Source organism: Vidua macroura, chromosome 3 (assembly GCF_024509145.1).
Source record: "Vidua macroura isolate BioBank_ID:100142 chromosome 3, ASM2450914v1, whole genome shotgun sequence".
Taxonomy (NCBI): Eukaryota; Metazoa; Chordata; class Aves; order Passeriformes; family Viduidae; genus Vidua; species Vidua macroura.
In genome coordinates, this window is record NC_071573.1 from 12,167,065 (window position 1) to 12,192,564 (window position 25,500).

At 39.1% G+C, this 25,500-nt stretch overlaps 1 protein-coding gene and 1 long non-coding RNA gene across 2 annotated transcripts in view; one reads left to right on the forward strand and one right to left on the reverse strand.

The window, feature by feature from the left end:
• PRKN (parkin RBR E3 ubiquitin protein ligase) overlaps positions 1–11,067 on the forward strand; it is a 673,918-nt gene extending 662,851 nt beyond the window's left edge. Inside the window, exons 11-12 of the mRNA XM_053972975.1 lie at positions 6,622–6,739; positions 9,766–11,067. Of these exons, the coding sequence (XP_053828950.1) occupies positions 6,622–6,739; positions 9,766–9,875 (228 nt within the window). The 3' untranslated portion in view covers positions 9,876–11,067. The remainder of the gene's footprint in view (positions 1–6,621; positions 6,740–9,765) is intronic.
• Positions 11,068–19,516: 8,449 nt separating this feature from the next.
• On the reverse strand, positions 19,517–25,024 carry LOC128805135 (uncharacterized). The gene is made up of 2 exons (XR_008436295.1): positions 24,960–25,024; positions 19,517–19,671 (listed from the first exon to the last, which is right to left on the reverse strand). It is a non-coding gene; the product is annotated as an uncharacterized LOC128805135 (long non-coding RNA).
• Positions 25,025–25,500: the final 476 nt, after the last annotated feature.

Here is a 25,500-nt window from a genome sequence, read left to right on the forward strand (position 1 = left end):
TGCCCAGTTCAGCAGAAGAGCTGTCACTGAAACCCTTTGCAGGAGCTGCCAATAAAGACACTGCTGTGGAATCTCATACAGCCTTCTTCTCTCTCTCCCCGCACGTCTGCTGAGGCACTTAGCAAGCAAAGAGCTGAAATCACTGAAGAGCTGAATTCACCAAAGAGCTGATCTCTCTTAAGAGCTGAGCTGCTTGCTAAGATTGCCTGTGGCTGGGAGCTTGCCTGAGGGATCTGGACAGGTTGTGCTTATCAGTTCAGTGCTATCCAGGACACCTATGGCTGCCCGGGGTCGGATGGACCCCGGGAACCCCTGGCTGTAATAGTGCAGCATTTTATTGTAGGGTCAGAGACAGTTTGTTCTGACTGATAGTACCTACAATGGTCATTCCTGCCTGTTAGTTACAAAAATACATGGGACTGTTGAACCATGCAATCATACAAAAATTGTACCAAAGCAAAAGCAGAACAGGGGAATAGTCACCATGTCATTCAATAACTGCTGTCACAGGCTAAACCAAATCTCTAGGCATGCCAAGTTCAGATAAAGCCTGATTGGTCCTGAGGCTCATGGTGCTGGCTTGGCACAAAGGCTGTGGTCTCTTAGAATAAACAGCAACACCATTTTTACTGAGGCATAAAGATGCATGTTCTAAACCTTCATCTACAGTCTTTCCCAGTGTAAATTTATAGCTAATGCTGTAAAATTTGACTTCAACTCTGCTCTTAACTTGTGGGACACTGCCGGTCCTGGCTGTAGCCCTAAGCTGGAGGCCTTTGTCACCCAAATCCCAAAACCCTTCCCAGACCTACCACCTTCAAATCAAGCCTCAGCTGTTCCTTGTTTGGAACACAGCCCTAACAGTCTTCAGGTAGCTAATAACGTAGGATCCAGGTAATAGCTTTGTTGATCTGCAACTGGCAGTGTAAAATTTATCCAGCACCTCTGTGAGCCCAAGAACCCATCAGATCTAATCAAAAGCAGAGCAGTCAGTGCCTCAGCTGAGTCAGGGCAAACCTGACCCTCTTCATCAGCACACACTTCCAGGGCCCTGCCTGCACTCTAACCAGAGCTTCTGGGCTCAAACCTGACCTGGGCATGATGTCTCAGGCAAAGCAGACCCATTGGATCACTTCCCAGACATGTTGTTTGCTGCACAGGTATAACATAAAGGCACACCCATGCACTCACACACACATCCAGGAAAGCCTGTCACAGCACTTGGCATCCTGCTGAAGGCTGTTGGAATGTAGCTCCTGGAAAAGTTCCCAGCTCACTTGGGCCACAGGTGAGCCTCCAGCCCATCTTTTCCTCCCATTGCCTCCTGTGTGCATGTCTCAGAGTTGACAGTAGGGGGTATGAAATGCACAGGTATTGCCTGCCAGGCTTCCTTCTCCATCGTGGAAGGACAGATGCTGACCTCCCATGCTGCAAATTTCCAGCAAGCATGTAGGGTTGTGAAGCCTGGTCTCTAAGCAGCTAATGATGATCTAAATGATAAATAGTAAGTGCTAACCACAAAAAACATTCATTATTTCCCTGCATTTTAGTGAAAGGAAAAGCTACTGAAAAGGTTCATCATATATAGTATCTTTCAATGAGTCCTGAGTCACAGTATGAAATGTGGAACATCTATTATTAGGCCATTGATTTATTTTTTTTTTCCCATCAGGTAAATTTTAGAAGTTAAATAAAACATGACTGTACAAGGAATGGCACACCTAGCTTGAGTTCTAAAATATCTTAAATGACTGGAAAAGAAACTGAGGCTCAGGGTTTTAGTATTTGGTATACTCACAATGTCAAGCTCAGGACATTTCAGCCCACAGGTGCCTAATTAAAGGAGCAAGAAAAATAACTATAACCGGGAAGTGTCCCATAAAATTAATCTCTGTGTTATAAATAAAGATGCACCAGAAGAAATCTGAGAATAGGTCTTAACTTCCTGTATAATGAGAAATAGATGATAACTATATAGAGAGAATTTTAGATTTCCTATTTTGGGCAGCAATAAAGTAAAAAAGATGTGACAGACTACTTTTGTTTATGAGGTTAATCTGACAGTCATTTTCAGCAGTGTTGCCACTTATGAGAGAAGGCATGTTCTTTATTCTACTCGTGGAAAACAGTTATGTAAGAATGACCTGTATTAGATTAGATTTTCTGCTTTAGAGCAGTGCAAATTCAATATTCACCATCTACCTCAATTTAATTCATTATATGAATGGCTGCAACACACAGAGTGAGAACCTTGATATGCAGTGTCACCAAACCAGAGCACTCTTTCATCTTGTATCCAATATAATACCCTGAGTATATCAATTTGATTTTAACTAGTTGCTGTCATCACAAAGCAGCTCTTTCATTTTATGTCAGAATTCCCTAGGCACACTAGACAAATTGGCTCACACAAAGCTGCTTCATGTGGATTTAACTGGATCATTGTAGTACTGGCACCTCTATTTTTCCTGTGTGTGAAACTTACTCTCATTGAATGAATATCTTTTTTGTTCCTTATCTATAGCCACATTTTAGCATTTTGAATTAGCCTAAATTTGTCTCTAAAATAGAGCAATAGTCTCACAGCTATGCACATCTCTGTGAGATTTTGACTCTTAAATGGCTCAAATAATCCATTTTCTTCTAAAACCCTCTAGCCTATCTAGTGCCCTAGACACCTGCTATTTTTACCCTCTGCAGTAAAAGGCACCAATAAACATGACATTATGTTAATTCATGTGATCATGTTCATAAAACAGCCCTGTTGAAGCCAAGAAGACAAAATAAATTTAAGTTGGATTGTCACCACCCATTGTAGATCAGGCTTCAACAGGTGAGGCTGCTTTTGCTTAGAGCTCTAGCTCTAGTGGGCTGTGTTAACCTAAATATTATGGTGGGATGAACATTGCTCATGCACAATGAATTATTCTTTGTCTTCCTTTCAAATGCTTTCGAGTATACATAGCTTTTCTCACATTCTTGCTAGAAAATGAGTAATACTTCCTGTTTTGAGACGTCTAAACCTTTTTAAAATTCTGTATTTCACATAAAGTGAAATAATTTTACATATTTCTATTACCCTAAATAAAAAGCTTATTTTTGCAAGTAAAATTCTCTTAAAACCAAGCATTTCTGATCAAAAGCGAATGTATTTTGGATTTAAAGAAAGCTTCACTAAGATACATTTTTTTAAGTTATGTATGACCACCTTTTTTTCTTATTGGGGAGCGATGAAGCACCAAGGGCAAACAAGCAGGAATACAGAAATTACATCCACTTAAAGCAAAGCACAAAGAAGGTTAACAGTTGCATATTCTATTCTGAATTAAGGGTCTTCAGTTTTGACATGTTGTCTATACCAGGCAAAATAAGCATGATCATTAAAAAAGTGTGCTAACATAAGGCAGTATATAATTCAATGGATGTCAAAATTTAACATCCAGTATTTTGAACAAGAAGCTTTGCCATGAATGTTTTTAATCTAGATGGTACTGCTTAGTTGCTGTCTGTGAACACATTCTTCATTTGCTTCAATGTAGTTCTACTGACAGGTCGATGTGTACTCTATCTACCTGAATGCGATGCTTCTCTAAGAAGGACACTTTATTTCTATTTCAAGATACTTTCTGTCCCTGTAGATCTCTTTCCAGTATTGCATGATATTGATTAACTGCAAAGAAAGCATTCCATGTACATGTTTTTTTGTATTGTTGTATGGTCCTCAACAGTCTCTGTGGTCTCTTTATCCCTGTTAGTTCTTCCAAAAGACTCAGCATAGAAATAGAAGTAAATCTATGTCCTTCAGTATGACACGGAGATAAGAAGACAACCTTTTGCTCCTGTCTCCCTAAGGGAATACTGCAGGGGGGATATTGAATAGTGCTTACAACAGCTCTTTCTGTAGCTTGCTGTTATTTATGGGTATTTATTCCTGGTCATAATATGCAGCACATTTGATAATTTAAAAAATTATTCATAAAGTGGCATGGATGAAATCTAGTCACTTTTCCATCATGCTGGGACAAATGTTCCATACTAACTGGGGAACTAGAGCATATAATGTTGAGTGAGCATCAGAAGTGATCCAAGTCTCCTGTCCTCGGCAAACTGACATGTGATGCACATCTGGAGCATCTCTGAACTTCCTATCCAAGACTAGGCAGAACAAGCAAAGTTAGAGACCCCTCTGCTTGACAGACCTTGGCCATTTTCAAGGAGATTAGGTTTGCTAGTTTAGGATGTAAGAACATGATTTAAATAGACACTGGTAATGAAGAATTGCCATACACCTTTTCTTTATTGTTTGAAGAAAAAATGCAGATAAATATATGTGTGCTTGCCATCACTGGGTGAGGAGCACTAAATAAAAAACACATGAACACTGAAGGCTTATAGATCTGCATGGTATGATTTTTTCACTGAATCAGAGGGACTCCATCACTGTGCTAGTTCTCTGCATTTGGTTCATGCAGCAGAAGTTTTTAACTTAGCATTCAGCAAGACTGTGCATAGGAGGGGCGTTTCAGCTCTAATGGGCTGAAATATCACGCTGCTGCATCTAGTTCATGCTAGAATTTTTGCAATGGAAAATACTAAAATAATAATTCACCACTGTTTTCAGCAATTTGTTCTTGGTGAACTGCATGTGTGTGGCTAGAAGTTGTTTCTTTTAGTTATTCCTACAGTCTCCCAATTTTGTTTGCAGAACTAAGATCAAAAATGTTTATATAAATAAAGTTAACAATTTGGTATGTGAAATTTTGCCTCAGTGTCCTTTGCTGTTAGTTGCTGTTAGGTCACAACAAAGACACAAAGATGGAGGAAAAAAAGTATGTTTGCAAGTATTAAAACTTTGGATTTGGACTATTTGAGAAAACAGAGCCACTGTGAAGTTCTTCTGGACTGATTACAAAACTTTAAAATACTTCTGGTCTTCTCATTTAGTGCTTCTGAAAAGAAGAGCATTGTTTTGTCACTGCTGTAGTGATTTTCAACTGTATGCATATCAAGCAATGAGTTCCCATTTAAATGAGATAGCATCTTATTTCTGTCATGGGGAAAACTGAGGCCCAGGTCAAGTGTTCCCCACTCTCCCACTCTGCCTCTCTGAGCTAGCTCAGATTGCTTGCAAAAGTCACCCTTCCTTAAGGATGTAGGTGTTGAAAAATCAATACTAGATTATGTTCTTTGCTATTAGCTTGAGCAGCTTTTTCTATTTCCCAGAACTTACTAATGTGCTGTTGTATAGAGGTCATCTTTCTGCCAAATTGCTGAATAATCCAGCAGGGTGCAGGGCCGAGTTCCCTCTCCACAAGCAGAGAGACAAAAGCACAAGTCATTTCTAGGATACAGATAAGAAGACTTCGTTCACTTTTGTCACCTGTACATCAAAAAGATAAGCAAATTTGAGATTATTAAGTGAGGAGCAACACGAGACATTCACAGACTGAGGACACTGATGTAGGTTGCAAAATAAATAATGGCAAACATATTATTGATGTTTCCTGATTAAAAGAAGACAGTGGGGAGTTTTGTTGTTGTTGTTTTGTGTTTTGATTTGGTTTTCCTTAAATGCATACTGCAACGGCCACTAGATGAGCTGGAAATAAATTTCTGCAGATGTTGGTCTTTGTTATTCCATTTTAACTCAGGCCATTTCAGTCAAGGATGAAATTTGAGGCACTACTCCCTGACTGAACTTATATGTTTTATCAATACTAGATGACCAGAATTCAAGTGGAGTTATGGCTTTGTTGCATTGTTTAAAGTTGGGCCAATTTCCTTTTTCTGTCTTACTAGAAGTAAATATATTCAAAAATTATCCATAAAAATAAATATAAAAGTCTATCCACATAAAAGCCTATAAGTATTTAGAAGGTATACATTAAGAAGTTACAGGAATTGTTATAAATTAAATAGTTTTGTTTAAGTTCATCCTTTTCCCACATGCTTGAATAAAACCATATTATGAATGGAAAGAGCAGAGCTTCAAGGTTGGAACCAACATGCATTGTTTATAGGTGCTATTCACATGGTTGCCAACCTTGTGTGATGGAAATGACCCAAGGCACTACCATCTCTTTTGTCCTTGTACTATCATTTTAGGTAGGAAACAGCCAAATAGGCCACTTGTGTAGATTATGTAATTTTGTCCCAGTCATAAATAGGACAAACACAGGAGTCCCTTTTATATTCTTCATGATGACTTTTTCCTTCTGTGTCATTCTGTCTGGGGAGCTTTCATTGCCCACATGTGGGTTGTTTTACTTTTTTTCCAAAATTTTTGTTTTTTCTTTGTGCCTGTCATATTTGTGTAGAGTTACATTGGAATGAAACTCAGACTTCCAATACAACAGAGTACACTTTATTATGAAAAACAATTTCCTTCCAGGCACCCCACCATCCTGCATTACGAGGTATTGCACTTCCTTAGTGTTTTTGCTTTTCTCACAAGAAGGGCTTTAATCCCTGAAGCCGAATCAAACCTGTGGTTTCTAACATGTGATGTTGTCAGCCAGATTCACCTGACTCCTCCTTTGCCTTCCCTTTTGCTTTACCTGTCTTAGTGCATTTGCAGCACGGCTTGATGCCCCAACGAGTGCTCTTCCTCTCTCTTTGCAGGGGTATGTAGTTGATGAACATGCAGCCATGCAAGCTCGATGGGAAGAAGCATCTAGAGAAACAATCAAGAAGACAACCAAGCCATGCCCCAACTGCAATATTCCAGTAGAAAAAAATGGTAAGTTTTTTAGATATCTTGTACTTACCTGTCTCTTAAAATTCATTTTACAGTATAAATATATGAATGTGCAGGTGTACATATGCATAATATTATTCCAAAAGGGGGAGAGCACAAAAAGCTTGAATAATTCCCTGTGTCACCTTATCTAAATTATCTTGAAAACACTAATGAAATCACTCGGTTCTAAAACCACTAATGAAGCCCCACAAAATGTCCAGCTATTTTTTAGATGGAAAATGGGGCACTGGATGTAGCATTCATATGACTGGATATCCAGCCAATTATCTAGACGTTCCATTGTCACTGGGAAAAATAGACATTTGTAGGGTAAAACTCATCTCCCGATGAAGCAGAACATATGTAGGCTAGAAAATCACACCTAAAAGTGGGGTGTGAAGAATTAGTCCTGCTGTAGATGTCTACACAGTATAAGGCTGAATTTGGGTGAGATTAATCCCAACCCAGCCACATGCCCATGGTAGAAGACCAATTTAGAGGAAGCAATGTGAGTCCTGACAAACAGTTTGCATTAATCAGTGCTTACCATGTAGGAAGGAAAGTAATCTGCTGGCACTGAGATGTTTAAAATGAAGAACAGGATTGGTAAATAGGCTGTACTTTATAGGTTAATACTGTTCCAAGACTTAATTGTATTTATGTTAATTAATAAAAATATATTAACATGATTGCCTAAATATTATACAAATACTTAGAGTGTGCTTCCCAGTTTTGTGGCATTCATATGGGACACTGAAAATGCCAAATAAGGCACTATGGACTGCAAGGGAGAATGCTTTGAGCAGTGACACTGCAGAAATATTACTGGGGAAGAAATAGGACAAAATTCTGAAATCTGGGGTTTGATGAAAGAAAAGGCAGTTGGCAGATGGAAAGTGGGAGACACCCTCAAGCACAAGAGGCAGAAGGAGAGAAAGCTTGAATTGAAGAGTGGGAAGGTGAGGCAAGATTTGGCATAGCATGGAGAGCAAGGTGGGCAGCAGAAGAGAGAGAACAGAGGCCTAGGTCAAAAAATTATTTACAGATTTCTAAAACAGACTGAAAACCAGAAGTTTTAATCTGATTAGAAATAGACAAATTATAATGGTGACTATTTATATTCAAGAGTTTGTGCACAGCCAAACAAAAACTTGGTTAGACTTGAAGGAGTGGTAAGACCTTTACTTTCTCTTGGACTCTGAGCGCCTACTTCAGTTGCCCTGCTTTGAGCAGAGTTTTGGATTTGATGTTCCCTTAAGGGACTTCCCCACCTCAGTGATTCTGTCATTTTGCAAATAAAATCATGAAGCTTAAAAAGTGCAGTGTTTGCCTTCTACTTTGGTCATGGGTACTGCACATGCCAGCTTCTAGGCTGCCATTTGTAAACTTAAAGAAGCACTTCAGAGCTGCCAAAGTACAGCTGCTGTCAAGAGACTGACAACTGTATCCTGATGTCTGCCAGCAGTCCTCATTTGGGAGTACACTGACTCCACACAGGAGAATAATTCTGCTTTCCTTCCCCATATTCTGTGGACAGTGTCTTTTACAAAGGACAATGACAATGCCAATAACTTTTCTGTAATGCCCATATAAACTACAGGCACTGTAGAATATTTCTGGATGCCAGTAACTTTCCTGTAATAGCTGAAGTGAAAGAGACAAACACTTTCCCACAGTGAAGGTACCAGTCTGAGTTTAAACACACATCCATGTCTCTCAGAGGGCTGCTATACTCACAGAGCTGTAGGTCCCATTGCTTGAGGCACTCTCCACTCTTGACTGCTGATCTCAGCTACCATGTAGCAGATTCATGTAGCTTAGCAGGAAGGGCACATGTTTTACAGAGGGCACCTAATGGGCTTGGGTCCTGCACTAGGACTGAGGTGAATTTTACCCAGTGATTGCTTAATACAAACCATAAGAGAGGACTGGATCTAATCTTTAAATAAATTGTAACATGGAGGCTGACCGTTTGTATGTTTACATTTAAATAAGATAAAAATCTTTCTGGCACATTGCATTTCTTACACAAAGATATAAACTGACAAATAGACCTTGCTATCACAAGTGGTTTTCTCTCTTTGTCAGGTGAAGCAGACAGGCCTATTTTAACAAACCAATCCTTGTTTGTTTTTGCCTTCTGAGAAACATTCTGGAGTGGCATTTTTAAAAACATGGTATAAGGGTAGTAGCTCCTACAGTAGGGAACTCACACTCCCTGTACCTCCCATCACCATTTGGGGTCAAACCAAGATGACATTTCAGCATTTCTTCATAGTGCATGCTCTTCTCTCAGTTTGATTTATACAAAAGATATCTTTGTGTGGCAAGCAACATAATTTCAATTTGAAGTGTATTTCTGTAATGACCTTTGACAATGTTAATGTTTATATATTACAAAATAAACTTTTGATCAAGGTTATGAGCAGAGAAATTAAAGCCGCTCTATAGTATGGAGAAGTAAGAAACCCAATGTGCAAAAAACATGTATATGATCAAAAGACTGCTTCTGATACCAAAAACATCAAATCAACTTAAATTACTAATATAATTTTTGTATAATCAGCAGTCAGCCACCAAAGTCTGTATCTCCTGATTTACCAACTTTGCAAACCTTGCAAATCTCTGAATCCAAATTCAAAAAAGAATTTAATTTTGTTTATCTTCTGGCTCACAGCTGGGCTAGTGTAGAGTAACCTTGAGGAGGTACCTCCAGGACTGATTTGAAAGGCTACAGCCTATAATCTCTTTTCCCTATCCCTAGCATAGTCACATAGTCTTTTTAAATTTTCTCTGACCCCTGCAGTCCCTCCAGTGAGAAAAGCACATTAAAGCCCAGTAAGAGAGGAGTAGCAGGATTTAGAAAGCCCAAGGAAAGATTCTTCGGGTTTATACTTTTCTTTTATTAAATAATTTACTTAGTTGGTACATTAGTGTCTAAGAAATATATTTTAATGCTCTTAATTGTTAATTAACATCTCTAAGTATTTTCCAAGTACCAAAGCCATTCTGTTGCTGTTTTGCAGGTGGCTGCATGCACATGAAATGTCCTCGCCCTCAGTGCAGGTTTGAGTGGTGCTGGAACTGTGGCCTGGAGTGGAACAGAACCTGCATGGGAGATCACTGGTTTGAGTAGCAGGGCTGAGGCCAGTCCGTGTTGCTGCTAAAGCTTCTTTTTATCAGGGTCAAATTGTGAACCACTTGCTTAAACAAAAATCCCAGTGGTTTTAGTGACACAGAGTTCAGAAGTTGGCCTAGTTTGTTGGCTTTTTGCTTTATTGCATACGCAATCATACCAAAATCACATTGAAGTTATGCCAAGGCTTTTAAATCCACTAAGTTAAAAGAATAATTGTTTTAATGGACAGACTTGCTCATTGTGGTACAAAGAGGGGTAAATTATGACTTTTTGAACTTGCAGTATATCAACATGGGGAGTTGGCAGGGTTACCATGAGGAACCTTACTTGACATTTATAGTCATGAATCAATAACTCTTGGAAGAGGGAACAACCTGCACACATATGCAGGGAACAACCTGCATATGTGTGAGTGTGAGAGCATCAAGGAGGGGGAAGATGTTTCCTACATCATCTGCCTTTTTTCTTTGACCACTTCTTCACTCATTCAGCACAATTTTTGATTTCAAGGCAGTATTTCTTAACAGCATTTTTGGCAGAGGGAAGGCTGTGGCTCTTCAGTGTTTTCTCAGGGTTTCTTCCTAACAGGCTTTCTGCAGGGGTTTTGCTTTTAAATGAAATTCTCATGGAAACACCCAGCTTTATGCCATACTTGTGCTTGTATATTTGCGATATACAACACAAAGCCAGCCTACCTACTCATTACAGACTTTGTTACCATGGGATAAGATTAGCTAAGGATGCAGTTTCAGCCCTGTCCATGGCTGTTGGTGCAGTGGTGACTGGATCCAATTATGTGTTGTGCAAGCTACACTCACAGGGCTTCATTTTTCTTGTACTTATGGAATGCTTTGGACGTGGCAAAGTGAAGTAGGAGGAGACTTCTCAGGGTTTTTCTCTACCATGGTTCTTCTAAATTGAATTAGAATATGAGTATGATTCTGAAAATATATTTATTGCTCTAATGGTGTGGGGCAGAGGGACAGCTTCATTTTACAATGTTAACACAGTAAGTAAAGTTTAATAGCATTTCCAAGTCTGAACAATTTTACTGTTTGTGATCTTTACATTGATATTTTACTCTGAAATGAAATAGATAATGTCCACATCCAACACACCATGTAAAGATTTGCACAATTTAGTTCTGGAAAAAAAACTGCACAATAAATAAAGTGGTCAAAATTTTAAACTTTATTTCTTTTTTCTATTTGAATACAAAGTAAATGAGTAAAAAAATATTGGGTGGGTTCATGCATTGCCTTGACTGATTCAAACTCCCAGCTGAGAGGCTAGCCCTTTGATCAAGACATAATATTAGCACAAAATAAGTTCCACAACCATCGTCTTCTTTTATCAAGTTTGAACTAATATTTTGTATGGCATGACTGTAGAGTCCTGAAAATGTGGGTGGGCCTCATATCCGTGCAGAGCATGAAGCTTGAGTCATGAAAATAATCCCAGGCTCTCTAGAAAAAATGTCCAATTGCTAAAAGCCGTGAAATATCAATCTGTCTAAACTGGAAGAGACATTAAAAGTGTGAGGAAACAAAAGAATGAAGGCATGAGGTACCAAAAATGAGAGAGTGAACTGGTAGAATTAAGAAAATTAGAAAAAAAAAAAAAAAGAAGTGGCAATGAGAAGACAGTGGACATTTCCTAAAGGTAATTTTCCTATTTGGCACTACTGAAATAAAATTTATGCATTGAATGCTGCAATGTAGCTCATTTAAGTATTTTGTCTTGACAGGGGTATTTTACTGTGAGCTCTGATGATCTCATTATTTGATTTCCTATATCTGGGTCTATTTTACAACATATATGGCTAGTTTCCAGCAGGCTAGGGGAAAGTAACAATGCCTAATTTTACTTTGATCATGTGTTACATGGGAGTTCATCACTATATTTCATATTCAAAAACATTCAGAATCAAAGTCTGAATCTCCTTTTTTTTTTTTTTTTTTTTTTTTTGTTTTAAGTGTCTTTCTCATATAGGAAAAAGAAGTTATTCACTACAAGTTATTCACTATAACTCAGTTTCACTGAGTTAGAGCCTGGCCTAACATATTAATGTTTAAATTGTTACACAGAAACATGTGATTTATGCCCCTGGATCAGGGTCCATCGAAGTCAATGGACTACAGACCAGGTCCTGTATTTCCTTCTGGCCTGGGAAGGGCATGCCAGGCATGAGTCATAAGAATAGAATAGAAACATAAGTCTAGAATAGAAACTTCTCTTTCTTGGAAGAACTTGTCAGAGAACGGGATTATGAGCATTTGTCTGAGACATAAGCAAGGACAGGAAAGGAGAATAAAGAAAGGAGTTCCAGCATTGACTCAAGGTTGTGTTACACAGTCCAGATTTTGCACTCTGCCAAAAATAAATGTGTATTCTGAAGAATTTAACAGAACGTGTCCTGATCTTCTCTGTATTAATACTATATGTCTCCATGCATACATGCACAAACTTTGAGATGGTACAGGGTGTTAATCTGATTTCTTTTTACTCTAAGATTCTCATAGTTTTCACAATTTCAAGGGCACGAAAATTCAGGATTAATTCTCTGCTGACACCATAAGAATGCTGGAATTCCTATAGAGATGTGTGAATTGAACCTAAAAATTGTCCTACACTGGTAAACTTTTTTTTGCATGGAAAGTGCCATTTAAAAAAAATATATTTAAAATGTCTTGAAAAAATCCAATTTATTTTGCAATTTGAAGCAAACCAGAACAGAACAAACCAAGTTTCTGGGGTCTATTCAGGCTGCTCCTCTTATTTCAGCTTTGAAATATCAGAGTGAAATTCACCTCACTCAACTTCAGCTCTCTAGTTGGTTCAGTAGCTTCTGAAGGTTGTTGTGCATGTGCATGGTGGAGCCTGCTGAGTTTTTAGTACAATTGCTCATGGCTAGAGGTGTGATGGCAACATCCCTGCCAGAGACAAGGCACAGCTCCAGACAGGATGCACAGGACCTGTTCTGTGTGCTCCTGCACACTCTTGGCTCAGTTGCTGCATGGGGAGGGGAATCTTCCTTTTTTTTAAACTTAGAACACTGGCATTGTTTGCTGGCATTCATGAAGCCAGCCTTGGCAAACATTTCCTCAGGGTTGGCACGCACATCTCTGGAAGTGGTCCTGGGCAGCCATGGAGGGTTTATGAAGACAAACAGGACTCAAGCATGAAAGAAGGTAACAAACCTGAGGGCTTAAGCAGATGAAAAGTTTTCAAGAGTTTGTGGGTTTACGTTCTCTCCTAGCAATACACTCTGGAAACAATGACATTTAACTGTATGTTCTAAGAAGGTGATTTATTGTGGAGCTATAAAGCAAAAAAAATAAGTTTGTACCTTTTCACATCAAGGTTTGGCTTTGTTAATTGAATTCTCTTTACCTTGAACCTTCTTCATATTTCAGATTAAAACAATTACAGACTTGTTTTTGGTACTGCAAGCTGGGATCCTTTAGTGCATGTTAAATGGATTAAGTACAGGATGTATGCTTAAATATTCAATAATAATTATCATTATAATAATTCGGCTCTATATTTACAATGAAAATCTCTAATATTTAATTCCAGCTGGAAATGAAATATAAACATCAAGTATATTAAGAAGAAAATACATAACAGTTTATGTTCCTCAGGAAAAAGCATATCTCAAAGTTTAAAGTAAATAATACTTCGGGAACTGTGACTTTGACTAAAATATAATTTATATATCTGTCTTGTCTTGTCACAAAACACAAGCCAAATTATTTCATTTTAAAGAGTACACTTTAAAGAAAAAACTCAGTAAATGGCACTCCAGAAGAAACATTATGCCACTGATGGGAAGTGGCACAGTCAAGCTCTGAAAGAACAGCAAGCGGTGCGAAATGCTATGTGCATATGAATAGTAAGATACCATCTCTATTGCAAACCAGCGTGGTAATTTTTGCCTGCAGATGTTGTCAATCACATAAGCTGGAGTGAAATTGGTGTTTGTGGAGGGAAACATGAAGCACTTGGAGGTGAGAGGCCAGATTCCAAGAGATTCTGCTGGTCTGGAAGACTGGGAAAATTCAGCCCTTTGTGCCGAACTTCCTTACACTTTGAGGAACAGCCACTGTTATGTTCCTCATGTTGACTGTGCTGCTCAAACCATTACACAAGTAAATAATCATGTGTGGGAAGCTCAGGAAGCAACACTTGCAGCAAGACTGGAAGGATAAAGCATAAAATCAACTCTGAAGATTGGTTAGCCCCATTCTGACCTAATTTATCTGATACGGTGTTTGACCTCAGAGTCTGGTGTCATGCTTTAACCAGTCAGCAAACTGAGTACCACACAGCCGCTCGTGCACCATGCCCCAACCCCTCTCTGGGATGGGGAGGAGAACCTGAAAAAGGTAAAACCTATGGGTTGTGATAAGAACAGTTTAATAATTGAAATAAAGTAAAATATCATCATCATGAAATCATAGTAAGGAAAATGGAGATAACCAAAAGAGAAAAAGGAATAAAACCCAAGATGAACGAGTGCTGCACAATATAATTGGTCACTACCCACCGACTGATGCCCAGGCCTGCCCTAAGTAGTGATCAGCCCCTCTCAGCTGACTCCCCTAGTTTATATACTGATCATGTCCTTCTGTGCTGTGGGATATCCCTTTGGCCAGGCCAGGTCAGCTGTCCTGGCAGTGCTCCCTCCCAGCTTCTTCTGCACCTCCTCACTAGCAGAGCATGGGCGACTGAAAAGTCCTTGACTTAAGCATTATTTAGCAACAACAGAAACATCAGTGTGTTGTCAAGATTAGTCTCATACTAAATCCAAACACAAGCACTGTACGTTACTAGGAAAAAAATTATCCCATTATCCCAGCTTAAAACAGGACATACGGTGATGGCTGATGGAGAGAAGCCCTACACAGAGATAGAGAGCTGCAGTAGCTCTTAACATGTAGCTTTTGTTTCCAGGCTGCAAAATTCTCATTCTTCCTTCAGTTCCTCCTTAAGCAACCAAAAAGCCTGAAGAAGACAACACCAGATGAAAGTTTCCAGGAGAAGGAAACTCCATGTCCAGTGGTTCTTGATGGTCCTTCAATAGCTTCACCCAGATGTATCTGACAGCACAGAATTAACAGTGATTCAACAAGAATCACTGTTTACATTTTATCTAATTTATTTACAGATTTTAAAGAAATATTTCTATCTCTAATTAGCAAATTTAGAAAAGCACCTCTCCCTTCTTTTCAAATGTTTGTCAACTGATTCCTATTATGTTTATTTGTATATGTGTTTTATGTGTTTGCCCATGTGGTTCCCCTTGTGTGTCACCTACTGATTTCCAGCTGTGTGTATCTCATCTTCAGACAGTTTAATGCTCTAGAAGTTGGCTTGATTGTCTAGGAACTACTGGAATGCGTGCTGTCAATAGTGTCTTCTCATACTCTAGGTAAGTATGTACTGCCAGAAAAAAATGTCAGTGGCTTTAAGGAAGCAGAAAGGTAGGCAAGTTGAGAGAAGCTCATTTAATCATATGGAGAATCATATTTAATGTAGTGCTTTGTGTATCTGTAGGAATATCTTTTTTTAGAAATCAGGCCATATGCTATTTCATTTTTCTTCATTATTATTAATAGTGCTTTTTTCTTTGCTTTTAATTTGTTTTTCTTGTCTCTGTCTCTATTTTTCTGAATAATGGAGTAATGGTTCTATGCCAGTACATAAAATATGCAGCAAGACATCACCTGTTACATTACTTTCTGGCTTTTATCCCTAGAAAGCTTGAGGAATTCACATAATCTATGTAGGCAGGGAAGTGCCACTATCTGTATTTTACAGTTGGGGAATTCAGTCCAAAGAGAACAGCCAGACTGACTACATGGAGGCTAAACAACAGCTCAAATGCACATCATCCCTTTCCTCACAACTGGGAAAATCTGGCTGCACCAAAGTAGAGGCCACCTGTGTGCTGGGATGGTGCTGACACGGGCTTAGGGACACAGGAAGCAAGTTTGAAGTTTAAAGTCCAGAGAACACCAGTGTGATATTAGGGACACAAAGAAATAATTTTTTAAAATATAGGATTTTCAGTGGCCTAAAGAACAATGATCTAACCTGACATCCTTTGCAACCACTGGGAATTTTACTGCTGGCTTCACTAGGAGAAGACTAATTTAGACTTTGAAAACACTACTTTCTTTGGCATTTTAGCAGTGCATAGGAGATCTCTGGGAGAACGTGATGTCCCAGTTTCATTTTGTCTGTTTGTTAGTTAAATATTTAATCTAAAAGACATATTCATGCCCACCTCATATTCTCTCCACCTCATTTTGGTCCAAACTAAAATCCATTAAGCAGTGATGTCACACTGCTTTTAAAAACCTTTAGTTAAGTACATCTGAAGCAACACACTGTACATGTATTCTTACTTGGTAGATGATTGTATTGTCTGCCTCATAAACAGTAATCCTGACAGCCTGCCAACTTCAGCTGCTGGCTACCAGGCCAAAAGCTGGTTGAATGATGGCCTGAAGTAATGCTCAAAAGATAATGCTAAAATAGGAAGGAGCAGTCTATACAATGAAATAGTATTCAGACACTTCTGTTGGGGCCAATATAATGTTTTTCTTGGAATGGATGCTAAATGCTCCTGAATAGGTTCAGCCAACTGAGTTTGTTTATGCCTGGAAGCTAAACCTGGAAAGCTCTGCACTGTGCTTTTCCAAAGTAAAGAGATCACAATATGATCAAAGGGTTTGAAGGTTTTTTAATGAAAAGCTGAAGTCCATGTGTTCCACAGCTGATGGAGTTAAAAATCAGAAAAAAAACCAAACTATCACACTAAGCTACACTGACATTTTTCAAGTACTCAGTGGAACAACAAATGCCAGGTTTGCTTTTTTTTTAAAAATCTGTTTTTCAAAGGCCAGAATGACTGTGATATTTACGCTAAACTCAGTCACTTAATGAAGCTGAAATCAGTTTTGATTCAAGCTTCTAAGTTTAAGTGGCGATGTAACTGAATCTAACCTTTTACCAAAATATTATTCAGTATTTGCTTAGCAAATACTAAGGTGCTAATTAACTGAGTGGCAGTCACTCAGGTCCTTATTTTATTTCAAAAGTATAATAATAAAGGCTATTTCTGTTGCCTCATTCTGTTGGATTTTACAGAAAGCAAACATGGGCTTCAAACCAGTGTGAGCAATAAGCTCCTGCATGGTAGAATATCTTCTCCTGAAGTAGTGATCTCTTCTCAGTGACATTTACTGTGCACAAATTAAAAACTATCAGTGGCATTTCATTTTTAGTCCTCTTTATTGTGTGAGCTCTGGGGTAGAACTGAATAAATAAAAACATGAAGTGAAGTCTACACAACTGAAAGCCTACTTTTTTAGCTGTTCCAGTACAGCTGTGCCACAGGCCTACCTGACACTAGGCTTGGTAGATAAGTGCATTATAGAAAATCAGCTGTAGATCAGCACGTGTACATATTTACTTATGCTAATATATTGGAGTATTTTTTAAGGCTTTTGCCAGTCTATAAAATTCATAAGCCCCTTCCCTCCGCATGAAGGACTCCTTCCAAAAGATCTCTGCAATAAGTGATGGCTAAGGCAGTCCAACTGCTTACACATCAACTGTGTTATCATCTAGTGAGCTGGGGCACAGATTACTGCCATGCTTGATATTTGTAGGTGCTCATCTCCCACTTGGACTCCCAAAAAAGGTCAGGTAGTCAAAGGTCACAATCACATGTGCTTTTAAAAAAATACCTTCTTTGAGTGTCTAAGCAAAGGTAGTGCACATACAAAAAAGAGCACAGTTAAAACTTTTTCTCTGATTCTGAATGCTGTGCAGGATGGAAAAATCTGGCCCTGAGAAACTTTACATCAATACATTTGCTTCTTCAAATAACAAAGAAGTCCATGATCCAGAGCCCTTTGTAATGACTGCACCCAGCGTCACTTTTCTGTTATGTTTCTAGCAAACAGTATAAATGTCGGAGTATTTTGCTAGTTGTGTTTATTTAGACATTTGTATTAGACTGTAAAAGGCCTTAGCAGAACTTTAGCAAGTCTCAGATAAAGGATGAATACTTATTATTATGTAGCACTGGTTGGCCCAAAGAAATGATGGTTTTACTGCCTTCACTCTGTTATGGAAGACAGAACTTTTTTTACAAGCAGTTAAGCCTTCACAGGTAAGATGATCTTACGAGGTCCCTTCATATGTGTTCCTACAGCATTGTGTTCACCTACTCCCAAATGAAAATTCCATCTTTGCAAATATTCAATGAATTATTTAATTGCTTGAAAGAAGAAAGAGAGATCCAGAAACATTTCCTATTAATGCAGTTGTTGTCTCAGATCCAGCAGCTTCCTTTGCTAGTCACTGCCAGAGAGATCTCCATACCAGGAGGTTTTCCTGATACTTAACATCCCCTAATTTCCCTCCCTGTCAAGCTATTAAGATCTCAGGAGTATAAAGCTCTTATGGGTTTGTTAGGTCCACCTACTATCATGGGCATCTTATTATGCAAGTCTTTCCACGAATTTACAGAGTGCCATTGCAAGCAGTTTTTAAGTCCCATTTGCATTCATGGCAAAGCAATTCTGCAACATGATCCCAGCTGCTAGTGATGAGCAACCATTTCATGCCAAGGTATTAATAGTCACCTTATAATTATGTAATCAATATCATTGGTAAGTTTAATGTTTTTGTTTTCCTGTTAATGTTTCCTATCCCCTTTGTTCCCTGATTGGGTGGAGTAGACAGCAATCATATTTCCACCTCATTCTATTAGGCTTAATAGGCCAAGCTTAAAAGCTTGAATAAACATTTTTGTAAACATCCTAGAATCAAGTATGAGTGATGGACTTCAGCATAAGATGCAGGTGTGGTTGCACCACCACCTACTGTGGCATTCATGCCTCCATGTCTCTAGTGGAACCACTCCTGACACATGCCAGATCATACCACGTTGTTCACTGAGATATCATACTGGCAATTCATAATCATCCTATGATAGTCTACCTCACCCAAAACCTTCTTCACCTTGTTTCCAAGTGATGTGCTTCTGGTTTATGAGGTGTCTACACTTTCTTTAAGGCTTTCTTTTTCTCAGTTTCTGCATTTATACAGTTCTAGATGGCTGCTGCTGTGCATCTCAGGATACAGGCAAGTTACTGCAAACTGAGCAAGTACAGAAACATCCTTTGATAATCACCAAATGTGTGTTTGTATTCTCAATGTTTTTTTCATGTGCTACACGAGCATTTTTTTACTAAAGTACTGTAAATCTGCTATGTTCAATGTGTCTGGGCTTGAATACCTCCAGTGTGGCAAGTTATTTGTTTGCCAAATGTGTTTCAGCTTTCTATCCTGAAGGTTCATCTCTACTGGAAGAACTCACTTAGATGTAGATTAATGTAGTGGGTTGACGCTGTCCAGCAACTAAGTACCCACTCAAATGCTCACTCACTCCCACATCCAGCAGGTTGAGGGAGAGAGTAGGCAGAGCAAAAGCAAGAAAACCTCATGGGTCAAGATAAGGACAGTTTAATAACTAAAGGCATGAATAAAATAATAATAGTGATACACAAGCAATCACTCACCACCTCCCACAAACAGATGGATGCCCAAGCAGTCTCTGAGTAATGGCTGCTTTAGAAAGACAGCATTCCAGTTTTATTGATGGGCATGATGTTATATGGCTTGGAATATTGCCTTGGTCAATTCAGCTCAGCTGCCCCAGCTGTGTCTCCTCCCAGCCTCTTGGCCAGCCCCAACCCAGTCAACGAGGTACCTGAGTGGGAAAAACAGAGAGCCTTGATGCTGTGCAAGCACTGTTCAGCATCAGATAAAACACTTGCATGTCATCAACAGTTTTAGTCACCAATCCAAAACCCAGCACCATACCAACTGCTAGGAGGAGAATCAGGTCTGTACCAACCAGACCCAGTGCAAGAAGCTTGCTTTACAGCAGGATGCTGCTACACCTGGGGTCACAGCACCACGCATCCCTCCTGCCTTGGGTCCTTATGCTCTGAGCCAAACATGGCTTGAACCAAGAATTAAGGGCTGTTGTTCTCAGTGCGAGCATTAACAGGTTTTCTGTACTTGACTGGCAGGCTACTTTTATAAATTACTTAGCAAAAATTGGCTGCCTTTGAAAAGCCTCTGTGGGAGGACTGACAGACAACTACACAGACAGACAGATGGAGACAGCAAGGAAGGTAGGCCAAGCCCCAGACAGCTATATGAAATTCTCATCAAACTACTGGGGCATCTGGCATAGAATCAGAGAGATGAAGGTGAGGAGGCTAAACAACCTCATTTTATCATTAAGTGATGGCAACACAAAGCATTAATCTTTCCCAGTCCAGTCCTAATTTCTGCTTCAAATTGAGATCAGAAGTTCTCCATTAATTTAAGGGGAAAATTGTTGCACAAATTTGGATAGATGCTTCTGGTAAATGGATTAAGACACACCCACTCCACCCCCTCTTTTGGGACTGTACAGGAAGGATGAAGAAGTTTGTTGGATTCAACCCAGAAGCTGGGCCTTACTTGTGGTGTTATTGAGTGATATTTCAACTGACTCATGGGGAGAGTAAGGTTGGCATTAATTAAAACACATCAGTGATGAAAATGATATAAATTATCTGATTCATTTTCATCAAGTTTCTGCCTGCCTCTCTCTTGACTACAGATGAAGTTTGGAGCAACCACGCTCCTTAACTCTGGTATCTCCATTAAGTATCTCAAGATGGTGGGATGACACCAGCAGCAGGCTGCCTGCTTTTGGCTACTATTTAAAGATCATCAGGACAAAGGCAGTGCACCTCCCAGCTCACCAGGGAGGACATCTGAGTCACAGCTGACTACAGTCAAACTGTTTTCTGTAGTGCCAGTAGCCCAGTGAAACAGGGATTATAGAACCAACTTTATCACTTCGTGCAGCTTCAAAGAATGTAACACTCAGAGGAAAGATGAGAGCAGGAAAGACATAAAGGTGGCTTTCAGTGATGTTGTTCTTCAGTCTGCCAGATTCCAGGCTGGGCCCATTTATCAGCAAGGAGGAAATAGGAAGAGTTTCCAGACGGGATTATAATGGCTTTTTATCAGTAAGTGCCAGTGTTTGAAATACTGACACATAATCACATTCTTGTATTGTCCTATTTAGTTTAACATCTCATAGGGGATTTTTAAAAGTGTGTTTTGCTTCATTTTTATTGAAATCATTGTATGATTTCAATATGGTGATTGGCAGAATATAAACTATATTGCTAGATAATAAGTTTAAAAAAATTTAAATGAGAAACATTTTGAAAGAACTTTTGCCAGTCTTTATTGCAGTACTGAAGAAACCTTAAGTTAAAATAGTATTTTGCCTTTTCTGTCATTTATGTACTTTTCAGCATTTTCCCCATAATTCTGTCTTATACCACTGAATAGGGCCAAAATAAATTGCATTCTATAGACATTGAGGAGAATATTAAGGAGGTATAGCAGGTATGATTTTATCCCCTCTGTATGCTTCTTGGAATATATACTACTCTATAGCATGGGTAAAGTTCTCATTTCTTTATGTAGAAAGAAATTTTTAAAAACTTCCAAAGTTTTTACAGATTTTTTTTTTCCCAGAAAGAAAACAAAACTACTTCACTGGTCAGGAAATTATTCAAAAACACATATAACATTTTAACAAATGGCAGTACCACCAGGTTAGCGACTTCAGTGCACCTGAAGCCACTGCTCTGCAGACAGCAATGACTTTTCAGAAACCAGTTCTCTAAAACAGGGTTTACTGTTTCTAGAGACTCTAAGACTTCCATACTCTGAGAGAAAATATAATAATATTAAAATCTTCCTATGTAGCAATACATCCTGTGCAGTTTGATCATGTCCTACTTTAGTAAGAAAGGAAAAAATAAGTTTGTTATTAACAAATTTTCCCTTTGTTACTACTTACAGACATTGAAAATCTTGAATTGCAAAGTTCCTAAGTGGTGATACCAAAAACCTGCTGAATTACCACAAATACAAGAGCAACACTTCAGTCAGATTTCATTCTTTGAATCAAAAATGTTGATGTCTTTGCATCAACAATGAATGTTGTTATAGACATGTCAACCAACACAGAAAATTAAGAACACTGGAATCTGCATTCTACCCACATCTGATTACTTGCCTAGCCTTGAGCAAAATGCATGAATGGCACGCATCCTGTGACAACCAGCTTCTTGCAGAAACCTCTGGCAGAATTATTCTGTGACAAAATAGCTCCTTCTGTAGTAAATTGCTGAGGAGCAAAGTTGCTCCAATTATTCAACATTTCTCGTTTAATAGCAAAAAAAAAAAAAAAAAAAAAAAAAAAAAAAGACAAACAAACCAACCCCAGGAGATGCTTTTGCTTCAGTTTTAGCCTCTAATCCCCTTAAATAAACAAAGCATCTTTTGTTTCACCAATAACTGCTTGAAGAGCGAGCAGCAGTAGGAAATTTCAGTTTGGAAGCTGAAAATTGTGTAGGATTATATACATTTGTAAGAGCTTTGCTATAAAGGAAAGTATTAGGCATGCTTTTTCCCTTTGCCATTACAATCTCTTAGATCCTGACTCTGTAATTTTCATTAATTATGCTGGTAGCTATTGTAGCTAAGGGACAATGTTTTGACCCTGTACACACAAATGGCTGGGTTATCAAATTGCCTGTATAGTACAGAGGAAGCTGCTAAGTAGCATGATAAAACAATTTTATCATCTCTTTCCTCTGCTGCTGTTCAGGCTGCCTCTGCATACTTTAGTCTCTACCAGCCAGGAGGGCCAAGCATTTCAACTAAAAGGAACTGCACATGAGGATTTATGTGACTGGACACTTTAAAAAAGGGAATGGAAAAACTGCACTTGCAGAACAATATCTGGACTTAGTGACACACCCCTCTCTCACTGACAATCCTGATTCCTCCTCTTTGCACTTGATTTTAAGTTCATTCAACATCTCTGATTAGAACCTAACTCATCCCAGATGATGACTGTCACATTCCCACATACCCTTTTGGTGCAAGGAGGGGGGCATTTAGAAGCAGCACAAACCACCAGCTGTAAATCAGACCTGAATTCTCTTTTCTTTTTCTGAAGAGCAGCACCGGTAATCATGAAGGAAATTACTCATCACTTGGGGTAACAATGGCAGGATCAGACTCATGCCCCTGGCTTCAATTCACAATTTGTGAAAATAGACTTGAACACTATGACAGTATTATTAAAAACACCCATGAGGGTTTAAACAGCACACCATAAATATTAGCTAGCATTGCTGCCACAAACATTGAACAGGGATGATAAAACAGTTTTAAAAAACTCCTCATTAAGCTTGTTTGGTCTTTGTTCTGAATATGTAACAAAGTCTGTAGAAAAAGGACTGGGCAGCCATGTGAACTGAAACCTACATAACATGTGAAGACCCAAAGAGGAGGCAGTACATTTGCAAAGGTCACTTGAATTCTGGTGTTTCCATCTTTGAGTGGCTGACTTTGCAGCATCCATTTAGCTGTTTATGTGTGTGTGTAGCACACATATAAATCAAAATTGAAACACTACATTAAAACACTTATTAGTCCTACAGAGCTTGAAATCTCATGCTGTAGCCACGTTTTACTACTCAGAATCATTTCAAGATCTGTTGCACATCTGTGCCTTCTCCTGTCTCCTTGGGAGAGCTAACTGTGGGAAGCCAGTCACTGTACCTTCTATACCTCTCTGCATAGATCCAATGTCAGCAAGGACCTTGGCAAATGTCCTCTGAAGTATTTTGCTGAAGTTGCTGAAGACACTCCTGTGCCCATCTGAGTGCCCTGCCCTTCTTCTGTTACTTGCCTTTTTCCAGTGAAGGGTGAGCAGTGAGCACTTTACCTTCGGGGGTGATTTTCTTGAAAATTTGGCCTATGCCTTGGGGCAGTTAAGACAGTCACATGTTGCTCCTTTGTCTTCCACAGGATCAATAACCCAAGAGGGTAGGAAAGACAGACAGGAGACCAATAACATCTGAAAGTGGCCCTGTGAAATTTCCCCAGAGTCTCTCTGCTCAAAAGCCCCTCAGGTGTATTGGCAAAGTGCAGATCAAGGGCCACAGTCTCCTCTAGTGTAAGCTAGTACCTAGTGTCACAGAAATTCATAATGCTACACCAGGCTGACATAAATTAAACAGCTAGACCTATTTATAGTTCACGGCCTGATAAATATTTAGCCATCAGAAGGCAAAGCTCCTACATTCTACATTGACTAAATACATGTCAGGCCAGTCCAGAGCTTCCTCCCTCCAGAGCTGCAGGTCCATCCCATTCCTACCTGCCCCAAATCACCCCAAAGAGAGCAGCCACAACCTTCCCCTAAGTGATTTGCAGTCACCCAGGGAGTGAGAAGAACACAACATTAAGGAATTCTGTTCTTGTCTAATTAAGATGATGCAATCAACTGTTCCACAAACACTTAGGGATCTTCTTAATAAATCTATTTTTATCAGCTTGAATGACACACACAGTAGTGCAAGGTAATCATTGGGGCTGATATCTGAATTCAGGAAACTTTTACCTTACTGTGTTTTCCCTCCTGAGCATTTGCTCTCTGGTAACTCATTCCCTCTGCCATTACTGTGCTGGCTTCCGTTTATATCCAAAATAAGGTAATTTTCTTTAAATTACTTTAAAGTACTGATGATTCTGTTTCCAAAAATGCACTCTTAAGAACCAGCTTCTAGGCATAATTTTAGGATACAGGAAACTAAAGTGAAACAAACTTGAATTGTTTTGAAGTAAAAAAATTTGGCGAAGGCTTTCAAGAACTACTTTCTTGTGGGAAGATGAATCTTGTCTATTTGTTTGCCTCCATTTCCTGATTCTGAAATGGCTTTTAGGTTCCCAAAGATATTTAGAATAAAGTAGTTAATCCACAGAAATAAACAACTTCTGCTGCCGAAACCTGTCACTTGTTGCGTCCATTTTGCTGTGAAGTATTATTATCAATATTTTAGCAGTTCTTACAAAGCCTTATAGTGCTTCATACTGTTTAGTGTTTAGGAGAAGACTTTATACCCTTAAGGTGTCATGAGCCAGGTGGCTGGTATTTCCTTCCTCCCACCTCACTTCTGTGAGCTCTGTTGTAGTAACAGACACAGAGGGCAAGTTACTTTCAGAGACACATTGTGAGATCATATTCTCACAAGGTCCTGTTCCATTTACAGAAGAGCTGAAATTCAGTGGCAAAATCCACAAAATGTTATGAAAGCCCTTCATCTGTGATATACAAGGAATCAGCACAGGAGCCCAAGAATCTCTTTTGGCTGCTGGATGAAGCCTACTCCATGCAGAAGTTCTCACCATGAGGTTGTGCAGACATCACTTGTTTTATCACATGATGGAGACTCCTACATGTGCAGGGAATTGCTGTTTGAAAGTCCACTTGTCTTGGTAAGTGAATGTAATACCAACTGTAAGATCTTACACTGCACTAAATTGGGGACTGGCAAAACCCCTGGCCTTTGTAGAAGCATTAATAATTTCAAATGGATTTGGGGAAAGACCCTGAGGCACAAATCAATGCAGGAGGGAAGGTCCACTTAGGATTGCAATAATT